Here is a 12,918-nt window from a genome sequence, read left to right on the forward strand (position 1 = left end):
AGTGGCTGCTCTCTCTTTTTGTAATAGTAATGACAGGAAGTGGAAATAAATAAGCCAAACTATGGTTCAAAGTTGACATTTATTTCTTGTCCTCTTTCTTTTATACTCTGCTTTTAACTAATTACACACCAGTAGGACCAACATGTTCTCACTGGCGGGCTCCCATTGCCCCCCCTCCCCCTTGTATACAGAGGTAACGGCTGTCCCCGGGGCCGTGTCTGGTGGGGGAGGGGAAGAGGGTGCGGCTCGGCCTCACTGACAGCAGCCCCCCCACCCCCACTCACCAGACGGCGGCTGCAGCTCCCGCCCCGGCTCGCCACATTCCGGGCAAAACGGAGGTCCCAACCCCAAAAGCCCGTCAGCTCTTCATCACTCCCTCCTCCGCCGTCGCCGCCGCCTCCAACAAGGACGCAGAGAGGCACTTCCGGGAACAGCGGTCCGTCCCACAAAGACGTCCGGCCCGGAAACGCGCGCGCGGGAGAAAGATTCCGGGGAGAGGGGAGGGAAAGGGAAAGGAGGCAAAAGGCAGAGTTGAAAGGGGCCTTTTACTAAGCTGCGGTAACAAGTGACCTTGGCACATCCTTTTGGTTGCGGGCAGCAAATGCCCAATTGGCATAAGGTAAAAAGGCTCACCTGCTAACACTGCATTAATCCGTTAACACATGGTTAGAGTTACCAGATTTGGGGCTCCTTTTACTAAGGTGCGTTAGGGCCTTAACGCGCGGAATAGTGTGCGCTGAATTGCAGCGCGCGCTAGACCTTAATGCCAGCATTGAGCTGGCGTTATTCTAGAAGTGTAGGTAATTCTGTGCGTGCACTAAAAACGCTAGCGCACCTTAGTAAAAGGAGCCCTTGGTTAAGGAAAAAAGAGGACACGTGGCTCTGCCCCACACCAACTTCATCTCCTCCTTCCCCAAGTCCGGGCTCTGTCTGGAGGGCCTCCGAGCATGCGACTAGGGCATGGCCGGGCGTCTGGATGAATTTTCAAAACCTGACACTTTGGGTTTTGAAAAGATCGGGGGGGGGGGGTGCATTCGTCCATGTGTGGATGCAACATGGTGATGTCATCGGGTTGCATCCACGCATGTGCAGATGCCCTCCTGACCAAGATGAGCAAGCTGAGGGGGGTGGGGTAGGCTTAACTGAGTGGAGATGGGTGGAATTGGGCGGGTCTATGGGTCTGAATTTTACATACGTAAAATCCGGTAATCCTAGATGCGTTGCATGATGTCACATGCATGTGCGCATTCTCGGAGGCCCTCTAGACGTGGCCCCAAACTCGGGGCCTTCCAAACCCCAGACAAACCGCTGGGCAGCCGTGATGTCATCATGCCATCGTCCGCACATGCACAAAGGTCCTCCAGATGTGACCCTGAGCTCAGGAAGGAGACACGAGGTTTGTGTGGGAGCGGGGCTGGGAGTGGAGTGAGGCAGGGCTGGGAGCGGGGCAGGGCGGCGTCAGGTGTTCTTTTTTCAAAGAAATTTGGCAACCCTACCTATACATGATAATGTGCTAACTGATTAGCACAGATGCATCAACTCTTCATCCTCAGAGAGGCCTCCACAGCAAAAAAATAAGTTTAGCACAACAGCAGCGTGCACACATGTCCAAAGTACCACAGCACACCTCAGCGTGCCCCATGATATTAAGGTTTCCACATGTCTGGGAGAGTTTGTTCCGGGTTAGCTACAAACCCATCAGCTCTCCCCCACCTATGCCCTCTGCACTGCAGTTCAATCTCGGGCTGCCAGCTGCATCAGCGTGGTGAGCCTGCTGCCTTCTGCTTGCCCCTGGAACCTCTGCTATCACTTCAATTATTCCAACTTTGTGAAAGTTTTTTTTTTTTTTTTTTTTTTGCAACTAGACAGCAGGACGATAATGAAGATGAAGATGGAAGTGATGGATTTGCGCAACATCTAATGCAGATGATAATGACAATAATGATAAAATATTCATTGTTATGCAGAAGTCAAGTGTTTCAGACTCCCTCGATTAAAACCTGCAGACCCAGTCAGAAGATATTGGTAATATTGCAACATGGCCTGATTTGAAGGAATTTTTTATTAGACTGAACAATTCACTTTCTGCTACTGCAGTTGTTGGATTAATGACTCACAAGTGCATTTGCATGAGTGAGAGTCATGCTCAAAAATATAGTTTTACTAAAAACAGAGCCTCTTTTACAAAGCTGATTAGAGTGGGTTGCCACGTTAAATGCCCCGAAGCCCATAGAGAGTTAAAGGGCTTTGGGGCTTTTGCCACACGGCACTCACTAACATGGCTTTGTAAAAGTGGGCCAAAGTAGATTGAATTATTGGACTAAATCAGTTAACAGCATTGCATTCACTGTAGTTGTAGTATTTTTACTTAAATTATATTAGGTAATAACTTTTTGATTTTCACTTAAGTACATTTTTAATGTGTTCTTCACTGTACTTTTACTTAAGTATTAAAATAACTTGTATTTTTACTCTTGCTTAAGTACTTTGACCTGGTACTAGAGAATGACACGGACAAATTTGTTCCCATCCTGTCCCCACGAGTTTTGTCCCTGCCCCATTCCTGTAAGCTCTGCCTTAACCACACAAGCCTCGAACACTTATGATTTTAAAGCATTTGAGGCTTGTGCAGATGAGGACGGAGCTTAGGCATTGGTGGAATGAGGCATTATGACATCACAATCTGAGCTCTAGAATGTTGCTACTTAGTGTTTGAGGCTTGTGCAGATGAGAACGGAGCTTAGGCATTGGTGGAATGAGGCATTATGACATCACAATCTGAACTCTAGAATGTTGCTACTTAGGATTTAAAGGGTTTGAGGCTTGTGCAGATGAGGACGGAGCTTGCAGGAATGGGGCAGGGACAGGAAAAGAACTCACAGGGATGGGAAAATTAGTTCCCGCGGGGACAGGGAAAAATTTGTCCCCATGTCATTCTCTACCTAGTACTTTGAACAACCCTGCATGTTTCCTCCATTGGTGACACCAATGGAGTCAAAACCGTAGCCACCCATACAACCAAGGTTACATTTGAAAAGTAAGATTTCCATTTATTATGTTAATACAATGAAGTCTTTTATCAAGCCAAAGCTATTGTACATTGCCTTAGATGAATCTTTTGATAAGCGAGGCTAATTTATTCCAGCAGAATTATGAGCTGCCTATTAACAGTTTGGGAATTATGATGAGAAAGCATTAATTTGTTTGAATACCTGAATAAATTCATGTTAAAAATAAAAAATAAAAAATTGTTGTAGCTGCTTTTCCCAGTTTATTTATTTATTTGTTTAGAAATTTTTAAAAGTTGAAAATACATCACTTGAAAGGAAACAAAATAATAAAGATAATAACCAATATTAATACAAAAGCAATACCAATACCATGATTACAGTCCACAAAATGGGGGAAAAGAAATCAATCACTTCCAAGGGAAGCTGAATTTTAAGGAGGTCACTGGGGTTCTTATAGTTGCTTTACCTTCCAGAAAAAATTGCATCTGTTCAGGTTCATAGAAGATATATCTATGGGCTTGATAGGTAATGCAACATTTGTTCATCCCAAACATGTGTTCATCCCATAGAAGCTTGGAATGAACACAGAGGATCTAGAATCAGAAAATAATAGGAAATATTGAACTAAGGCCAGTACTGGGCAGACTTGCATGGTCTGTGTCTGTATATGGCCGTTTGGGGGAGGATGGGCTGGAGAGGGCTTCAATGGCTGGGAGGGTTTAGATGGGATGGAGTAGGTTTTAAAGGAGATTTCGGCAGTTGGAACCCAAGCACAGTACTGGGTAGAGCTTTGGATTCTTGCTCAGAAATAGCTAAAAAGAAAATATTAAAAAATTTTAAATTGAATCAGGTTGGACAGACTGGATGGACCATTCTGGTCTTTATCTGCTGTCATCTACTATATTACTATGTTACTATGTTACAGGGGAAACGCAATTGAAAGGTCGCTCCCAAATTTAGTACTGACTGACGATAAGTCAGGAATTTTTTACGCCCGACTTGTGTCCACTGTGACACATCAGGAAAAATTGCAATTTTGATTCCATAAAATTCAACATTATCAGTCCTATAGAATAGACGAAGGACAGCTTCTTTATCTTGTAAGAAAACAAAAGTTACCAATAAAGTAGCTCTGGCCCTAACTTCAATCTGGGATGATTCCAATGTACCAGTGAGATCCAAGTCTCCTGGTTGTTCTTCCATTTCATCTTTATCTTCTTTTGGCACATTTCAGGAACATAGCTTATGTAATGATGGAGTATTATTTTCTGGATATTTTAGAACAGAAGTAAGAAATAATTGAAACAAGTCCCTAGAAGATTACAATCTAGAGACAGGGAAATTCAATAATCTTAACTTTAGACTTCTGGTCCCATTTTCCAGGTTTTCAATTTTCCTGGATAGTAAAGTTTTGGGCTCCTTTTACTAAGCTACGCTAGTGGCTTTAGCACCTCCATTGGTATTAGTTTTTCCGCGTTAGTTTTTCCTTTGACATATGAGATAGTTATATGTGGTATATTATTACATATTAAACCCCCCATGGACCGATATAAATGCCGGCTTTTCTTAATTATGACTGGGATAGCTATGCAGATGGAAAAATAGTGAGCGCCTAAATTTTCCTTTTTGGTGGGCCAATCTACACTCCAGCTATAGATATGAAAAAATGAATGCTGACATATTGGGGCATAGTAATTTGTTTAAACTGGTTTGGGGTCTGTTGATGTCTTTTGTTACTTCACTGTAGTTATCTTTGGATTTTGTTTCCACACACATCCAGGGAGAGAGGGATACTTCTATCTTAATTGGGTCCTTTGAGAATATACATCCAGGGTGGGATTAAATTACTACATATTTGAATCATTGAGAGGATGGGTGGGGGGCAAATGGTTGTTCATGTATATTTGTAAGAAGAATGTGCTTTTATTGATATATTATATGCTGTTATATTTGTATTTTGCACTGTTAATATGTGGAAAATAATTAAGAATTTTTTTTAAAAAAAAGTTTTTCCACGTAGCGCGGGGGTTAGCATGCGCTAATCTGCAGCGGGCACTAAAAACGCTACCACAGCTTAGTAAAAGGAGCCCTTTATCTTTTAGTTGCAAGTTAGAGGAAACTTTTCACTCTGCAACCGAATTCTCAACTTTGTCCATTCTAGAAGCCTGGCGATGAAATTTCTCTTCAAAATCCTTAAGTTGAGTTGCGCTACTTTGAACCGAGGATATAAAGTGGGCGCTGCTTTTCCCAGTTGTAAGCGCTGCACTGTATTAACACTGACTGGCATGACATAAGCTCTACGAAATCAGCACACACTGAGAAGCAAGACCTTTTGCGTCTTTCAAAAAGTAAGGAGTCAAGATGGAGCTAGCAAAGGGTTAAAACACCTGAAATCTGAGCAGGTTGAGTTTTCTAGTTAGAGGTGTGTGCTTTGAAATTCCTGAGGGGTGGGAAGGTCCTGGATGAATGGCAGGAAACTTCCTCAGCTTAGCAAGGTTTCATTCGGTAGCACGGTGCTGTTGGCATCTACTCCGGAGAGCAGAGGGACACATTGATGGGAGAAACATTTAAGGATGTTCACCGCGACCTGCTCAATCAAGGAGAGGAAAATGAAATGGTAAGCCTTGTTCTCACAAACTTTCTCTAGTTAGCCAGAGAGAATTAATAGACAAAAGTAGGATACAGTCTATATTGTAGAATCCAAAACAAGAAACCGTACTGAAGTTTGGCATATTGTACTTAACGCTTTGTTGAATTCTAACAAGATAATTATTTTCTATAAGTTTGGCTTGTATAGATGTATCTGTTTCATTGTGTACCCTGTTTGTTGTTTAAAATGCTTTCTACCATAGAGGATCATAGGAGTTGCTTTGTAAAGATGACGTGTATTGTGGGTTTATGTTTTCTTGGGTTGTTTTGGTGAACCTACTACAGCAAGCAAAAAAGTGCCTTAATTTCTATGCAACTGATTAACAAACGCGGCTCACCTGGGTACCACAGTAGCTCCAGATTTGGGCCACAAAATTGAGTCAAGGACAGTCAGAATCCACCCGGAACATCCTCAAGCTTTTGGGGCAAATGGTAGCAGCTAGTCACATACTTCTGTTGGTCGGCTTGCATTTGCTTCTGTTTCAATGGCATGAAGAGGTGCACATGAATCACAAGAGGCGCAAAACGAGAAGATCCAATGTTCCACAGAAAAAGGAGCCATCCAAAGGAAACCAAACTGCGGAGAAACACAATGTTCTTGACTTTCCTTTATTTCTTCAAGATATCTTCGAACAATGGTAAAATGAGTCCACATCAAGCATATTTATTTATTTAAGCATTTATATACCACTTATAGTCTAAGTGGTTTTGATTACCATAGGTCATGGTAAAGGAAAGTCAAGAGCATTGTGTTCCTCCACAGTTTGTTTTCCTTTGTATAAATTACAAGACTGTTGTATTAATCACCTTTGTTTTACTTCAAACACAAATTACAACACAAGTTGATGTGGTTAAGTGAACACTCAGACCCGCAGCTGAGGTCCGGTGAAACAAGTTCACGGAGCAGCTGTTAAGGAGACCATCAAGTTCTGTGAACAACAATGATGGTCTCCTTAACAGCTGCTCCGTGAACTTGTTTCACCGGACCTCAGCTGCGGGTCTGAGTGTTCACTTAACCACATCAACTTGTGTTGTAATTTGTGTTTGAAGTAAAACAAAGGTGATTAGTACAACAGTGATTTACAAGTATCACCTTGGATAAATATATTCCCTTACTGTTTTTTGATTATAAATTACAAGAAACATAAAACGAAACGCACTGAGACCAGCATCGTCAGCGCCTCAGCAGGAAGATTTTCTTGCTAGGCAACATCCCCCAAATCTCTACAATGGTGGACGATTCTACCACACTAATTATTTCTATAGCACCACTAGACATACGCAGCGCTGTACATCAAATCACGGGAGAGACTGTCCCTTCTCAAAAGAGCTTGCAATCTAGTCAAGGCAAAGTGGACAAGACGGTGCGGCAGTACCCAATGCTCAGACGAGGGAATGAGAAGACAGATATTAGTACTTAGCAGGTTAGGCTGGAATTGAAGCAGCTTCAAAGAAGTGGACTTTGAGTCTGGATTTGAATCCTGCCAGAGTCGTAGCCTGACGTATCGAATCAATGTTACAAATATTATATTAATTACAAGGCTGAACTATCGGTAACATACGTAAGTGACTGGTCTTGACCAGTCACTTTTTTTTCAGATCGCTAAAAGCGATCGCTTTCTTTTTGTGCATCGCGAAGTGATGTTACAGCATCAATCGCTCAGCTAGTTTACATGGCATTTCAATATTAATGACCTTATTTGCATGGCCAGATCAGAGAATGAGCGATCGCGGTGAGCCGTTTTATGCTTCGGATCAGCAAATCCGATCGTCGCTAAACCAGTCAAAACCGGTTTAGCGATGATCGTTAGACGATCGCTGACTTTAGTGCATCTGGGCATTAGTTCAGCCATCGCAGCTATGGTCCGTGGCCAGAGGCCGCAAGCTACTGCTCTCTCCTGAATCCAGCTAAGCGACCCATTTCAAATCTTTGTTTCATCTCTAAGATTATAGAAAAGGTACTACTGATGACTTTCATTGGTTGTGCCAATGTCCTTCACCCCCATCAATCTAGATCAGTGGTTCCCAACCCTGTCCTAGAGGACCACCAGGCCAGCCGGGTTTTCAGGCTAGCCCTAATGAATATGCATGGAGCAGATTTGCATGCCTGTCACTTCCATTATATGCAAATCTCTCTCATGCATATTCATTAGGGCTAGCCTGAAAACCCGATTGGCCTGGTGGTCCTCCAGAACAGGGTTGGGGACCACTGCTCTAGATTAGTCCTTTATTTTATATTATCCAAAGTCATGGCTCTGGAGTTAACTATTATGCTGATAATATATACTCCTTGCAGCTGTCTTTATTGCGATCTATGGTCTCAAAAAGTACGATCAAGTATCTCCTTTTTACTGGCTGCCAATGGAAGTTAGGCTGTTTTTGTTATAAGGTTATATATGGAACTGCCCCAGCTTTATTATTAGGATTAGGATTTTATATACGGCCTATCAAGGTTATCTAAGCGGTTTTTACAATCTGGTACTCAAGCATTTTCCCTCTCTGTCCTGGTGGGCTCACAATCTATCTAATGTACCTGGGGCTATAGAGGACTGAGTGACTTGCCCAGGGTCACAAGGAGCAGCACGGGGTTTGAACCCACAACCCCAGGGTGCTGAGGCTGTAGATCCAACCACTGCGCCACACACTCCTCCAGCTTACATGACTAATAGATTTTCTATAGCATCACAGAAATATAGTAGGAAATCTCATGCCTTAATCATTTCTCCGTCAGTACAAGCCTGTAAAACTCCCCTCTGACGTTACGTCCGGGTCTTGCAACTAGGTGTCCGGGTCTGGCGAAGTGACGCCAGAGCGGACTAGAGAGGCCGCTCACGCCGAGGAGCTAAACAGGTATGGGGGAAGGGAAGGGAAGCGTGTGCAGTAGGAGGGGCAGGGAAGGGGCGGGGGCCAAGAAGAGGGCGAGGGCGGCGCCAATGCCCCGCGCCATGCTCCCTTTTGAGATTCACGCACTAGAATTTACACGCACCGCTTGTGAACCTATTGGCACTGATTGGCTCGTTAAACAATTAAGATGTGCGTGCAAATCAGCAATGCTCACAGATTTGCGCACGCAGGAGATTGGATTTTTACCGTGTTTTTAAAAAAAAAACTATTGAAAACCCATTTCATTTTCATAGCATTTGTAGTGCCAGACTCTCTTAGGAGGTTCTGGGAGACGGTATAAGCCAAGGTATCTGCGTGACAATCAATATACGGTATAACTGTACCAAATTTATATTGATATGCTTAATGTTATTTTATTATGCGGTTAAATTGGTTGTTAGAATGTCAAACTCTCTGTGAGCAGGGCCAGTACTAGACATGATGGGATCCAGGGCAGATGCTAGGGAGGGGGCCCCAAAGCTTGCTTGCAAGGCTGTCCCTCTTTCAACTTCACTACATCCAAAAATACCCATTCAAGATAAGAAGCAGGCACTTTATGCAAAAATTCAAAAAATTCAGGAAGGATAAAGCCTGAGAAGATTCATCAAAGCACTATTCTTGATACGCTTATGCATTCCAGTCACTGGCTCGAAAAAAATCCCTCCTATAAAAACTTCTTAATTCTTAATTTATTTATTTAACCTAATGTCATATCAAAATAATACATCGAGTGCATGCAGCCAAAACCAGAATGCGGTAAGCATGACAAAGTAGGGCTCCTCCAATATTTGTTCTGAGGTTTATTTTCCCTTCCTGCGTTTTCTGAATTTTTGAATAAGTTTGCCGCTTATCTGTAGTTGATAACCTAGTATTTTGTGAATGTAGAGATAGTGTAAAACCTCCACTTTCCTTCTTAATGTGTTGCTTTTTTGCCTCATTCAATTTCAGGCAGGTTTGGGACCCCTCCACCCATAACATGAGGGTCCAGGACAATTGTCCTGTTTGCCCACCCCTGAAGCCGGCCTTGCTGCAAGGATTCATAGGTCCATCCTATCATTTTATGGCATTCTTTTCTTTGGATATGTTTTAGATTTAAATTTTAAGCCACTGTAATCACTTTGGCAGTCTAGAAAAATGTTAATAAATGATAAACAGTGAACGTGGGCCTGAGTCTATCCATCATAGCTTAGTTCTCAGCCCAACCACGAAGGGAATGATGTGGAGCTTTGAAACCTACGAGTTGCTCCACATAGTCACCCCTAAGTTCAACAAATTTGGCACATCGTGTCTGAAATTTCTGCAACCCTTCCCCCAAAATACTCTGATGTCTCGGTTTTGAAAAGCTTTCCTCCACATCGTGTCGGACAGGAGGGCCTCCACGCATGCATCAGAGTCCCAGGTTTTGGCTGGAACTAAGCTAAGTACTTTTTGCACTTTATATTTATTCTATAATATTTATTCTACAATATTTAAATACTATTCTAGAAAGATACCACACGCGTCGAGAGATACTAATAAGCCAATGTTGAGGCACCACGTAATTCTTTCCACAGTTGTGAGATAATACAGCGGTGGAGTGGTGGGGCTGAGGCGTACTTTACAAATAATTAACAACAGGGATGAAGTAAAAATATATCCAGCTTTTATTTAATTTGAATAAAGAGCTATCCTTAAAAGGAAGACATACCCGGGGGAAATCCGGACCTCTGGTACCCTAAGTGAGGGTGTGCATGGGTAGAATTTGGGCACCTACTCTTCTTTATAGACTAGGCTTAAAATAGGCATCTCGCTATAGAATTTATTCTCCAAATAATTCATTTTTTAACTGTGCTTAAGCTTAAATAGGAAATTTCTGGTAGGTTCGCACGTGGGACGTCAAGGTATAATCTTATTAACTGTTGCTTTAGAAACTACATTTCTTGAATTTTCTGAGCAAGTCCTATTTGTGCTGAGTGTGGAAAACCTTTTCAGCTGGAAGAGATATAACAGGCCGGTTGACATTATACGTGTTTCAGGTGTTCTGGGATACGTAGCTGAGGGCCAGTTCCTTTCCTCTGTGCCTGAACTTGTCTTGTGTCACACAGCACCTGCTCTTTGTTCTGTTCTTTATGCATGAGGTAGCTTCTGGCTGTATAAGCACCAAGGCATTTTTGGCAGCGAGAGTTTGCTGTAAATCTCCTTGTGAACCTGATTTATAAAAAAAACCCCACCTTCTTAACGCGGTGGCAATTCATACCTCAGAAAAACAGCAAAGTCCTGTTTTCATTCCTGTGCAGATACTAGATCTTTTTAAATCTCTGATTTTTATTTAATAATAATAATAATAGTTTATATACCGTAAGGCCGTAAAGTTCTATGCAGTTTACAATAGTTTAAAAAAAACCAAAAAGCAATAAAAGAAGTTGATTAGAACTTAAAAAAAAAAGTTAAAAGCCAATAATTAGAGACATTAAAATGATCCAAATAGTGCATAATCAAATTTTTACGAATTAGCTGCCTAAATACTTTGAAAACAAAGATGTTTTTAGATGTCTCTTAAATTCCCCATAAGTGTCAGTAAGCATAAGTAATTGTTCTAAATCCTTTTCTAAGCTTCCAGCAGCCCAAAAGGGCTTAGCGTGGGATGTGCTGAAGCATCCTGTGGTAAGTTCCAAATATGCGGACACAGTGGCAAAGTATGGGGGGACGCCGACAACCCTCTTCCTCTCTGCCCTGCACCTCCCCTCCCCCCCACTTTCCAGACACAAACTACATGGTAGAAAATAAGTACAGGGGGCAGAGAGTGAGTATTTCTGCACTAATCAGCACATCTACGTTGCAGCACGCTAATTAATTGGCATGGGATTAGTGCGTGAGCCCTTCGGCCCGGATCTATAAATGGCAACTAAAAGATAGGCGCTGAGGAACGTGGCACAGAGCGCCGTTTATAGATTCATACCTAGCGGCACCTAAATTAGACTTAAGCACTGGCGCCCCCTATTTACGCCAGGGTTTTCTTGGCTTAAATACCAGCGCCTATGTCTAATTTAGGCAGCTGCAGGCAAAACACGCCCAAGGTTCACCCACGATCTGCCCATTACCACGTCCACTTTCCGGTAAATGCCTTGGACTAGACTCCTACCTACCTGCCAAGTTAGGTGCCCACTGGATAATTAATTTTAATTTAAGCCAATTGTTGAGCCAATTAAGCTTTAAATAATTAAGGTAGGCACACTAAATGGAACAAATGTTTTTCACAGCACATTATAATTGAAACTATACCTCTGTAAATGTTCACTGGCGCGAGCAGCATCTTCCACCCGCCGCTCACGCCGCCCTAGATTCCCTTCTGATGTCACATCCTGGTCCTGTGACCGGAAGTGACATCAGAAGGGAGCCAAGGCTGGCGCGAGCAGCGGGTGGAAGATGCTGCTCATGCTGGCGAACATTTACAGGGGTACGCTGGGTAGGAGGGGGGGGGGTCGGAGAGGAGGAGAGACGCCGGCGCCAGCGGTGATAGACACTTAACTACACAACGTACACGTCATCTATTCTAGTGTATATATTTAGTTAATGAATTATTTATGAAAGGAATTTTAAAAAATCTCTCACGGCGCACCACTGTCCTGCGGCGCACAGTTTGCAAGACGCTGCATTAGACTTAATCCTTCAAAAATAACAGCCTTTAATAAGCTCGGAGCGTTGCCCAATGATTGGGAGAGTTAGTAATTATTACCCCATAAATCTGAGAACCTGTAGGGCAGGTCTCCTAGAGGCACTTTTGCTACGCTGTGTTATACAAATTGGGTTCAGTTTCCACTTCAACTCCTTGTGACCTTAAGCAAGTCACTTAACCCTCCCTGTTACAGAATCACTCTTTCTTGATAGGCGCCTAGGTTTCAATTGTTGCTGATTAAAAAGCTTAATTGGGCTTTTTGTTCAATTTAGATGGGCGCCTCCAAAATAGGTGCCTGACATTAGGCGCTGGTTACAGAATTTGGGCCTAAGTGACATGCCCAGGGTCACAAGGAGTAGCGTGGGTTTGAACCCACAATACCAGGGTGCTGAGGCTGTAGCTTTAACCACTACGCCATTCTGGAAATCATAATATATTACAAGTGACTCAAGTAAAGGACAATGAAGCCATTGTGACATCACTGATGAGGTTGGCTCTTATTGGTGGAATGAGGCATTGTGACATCACAGTATCAGCTCTGGTTACCAGAAACTATTCAATTTTCTATACTGTTCTCCCAGGGGAGCTCAGAATGGTTTACATGAGTTTATACAGGTACTCAAGTATTTTTCCCTGTCTGTCCTGGTGGGATCACAATTCATCTAATGTACCTGGGACAATGGAGGGGGGGGGGATTAAGAGACTTGCCCAGGGTCACAA

At 42.9% G+C, this 12,918-nt stretch overlaps 2 protein-coding genes across 7 annotated transcripts in view; one reads left to right on the plus strand and one right to left on the minus strand.

The window, feature by feature from the left end:
* The window catches only part of OPA1 (OPA1 mitochondrial dynamin like GTPase), a 128,059-nt gene extending 127,579 nt beyond the window's left edge, over window positions 1-480 (minus strand). Inside the window, exon 1 of one of the 5 annotated variants that reach the window (XM_033958403.1) lies at window positions 285-480. In XM_033958403.1, the coding sequence (XP_033814294.1) occupies window positions 285-322 (38 nt within the window). In that variant the 5' untranslated portion in view covers window positions 323-480. The remainder of the gene's footprint in view (window positions 1-284) is intronic. The other 4 variants (XM_033958400.1, XM_033958401.1, XM_033958402.1 and 1 more) reach the window with 4 other exon arrangements.
* A 5,030-nt stretch (window positions 481-5,510) lies between these two features.
* LOC117367014 (probable cation-transporting ATPase 13A4) overlaps window positions 5,511-12,918 on the plus strand; it is a 92,964-nt gene continuing 85,556 nt past the window's right edge. Inside the window, exon 1 of one of the 2 annotated variants that reach the window (XM_033959178.1) lies at window positions 5,511-5,628. In XM_033959178.1, coding sequence (XP_033815069.1) covers window positions 5,566-5,628 — 63 coding nt within the window. In that variant the 5' untranslated portion in view covers window positions 5,511-5,565. The remainder of the gene's footprint in view (window positions 5,629-12,918) is intronic. The other variant, XM_033959177.1, reaches the window with a different exon arrangement.

The sequence above is a fragment of the Geotrypetes seraphini genome, chromosome 9 (genome assembly GCF_902459505.1).
Source record: "Geotrypetes seraphini chromosome 9, aGeoSer1.1, whole genome shotgun sequence".
Taxonomy (NCBI): domain Eukaryota; kingdom Metazoa; phylum Chordata; class Amphibia; order Gymnophiona; family Dermophiidae; genus Geotrypetes; species Geotrypetes seraphini.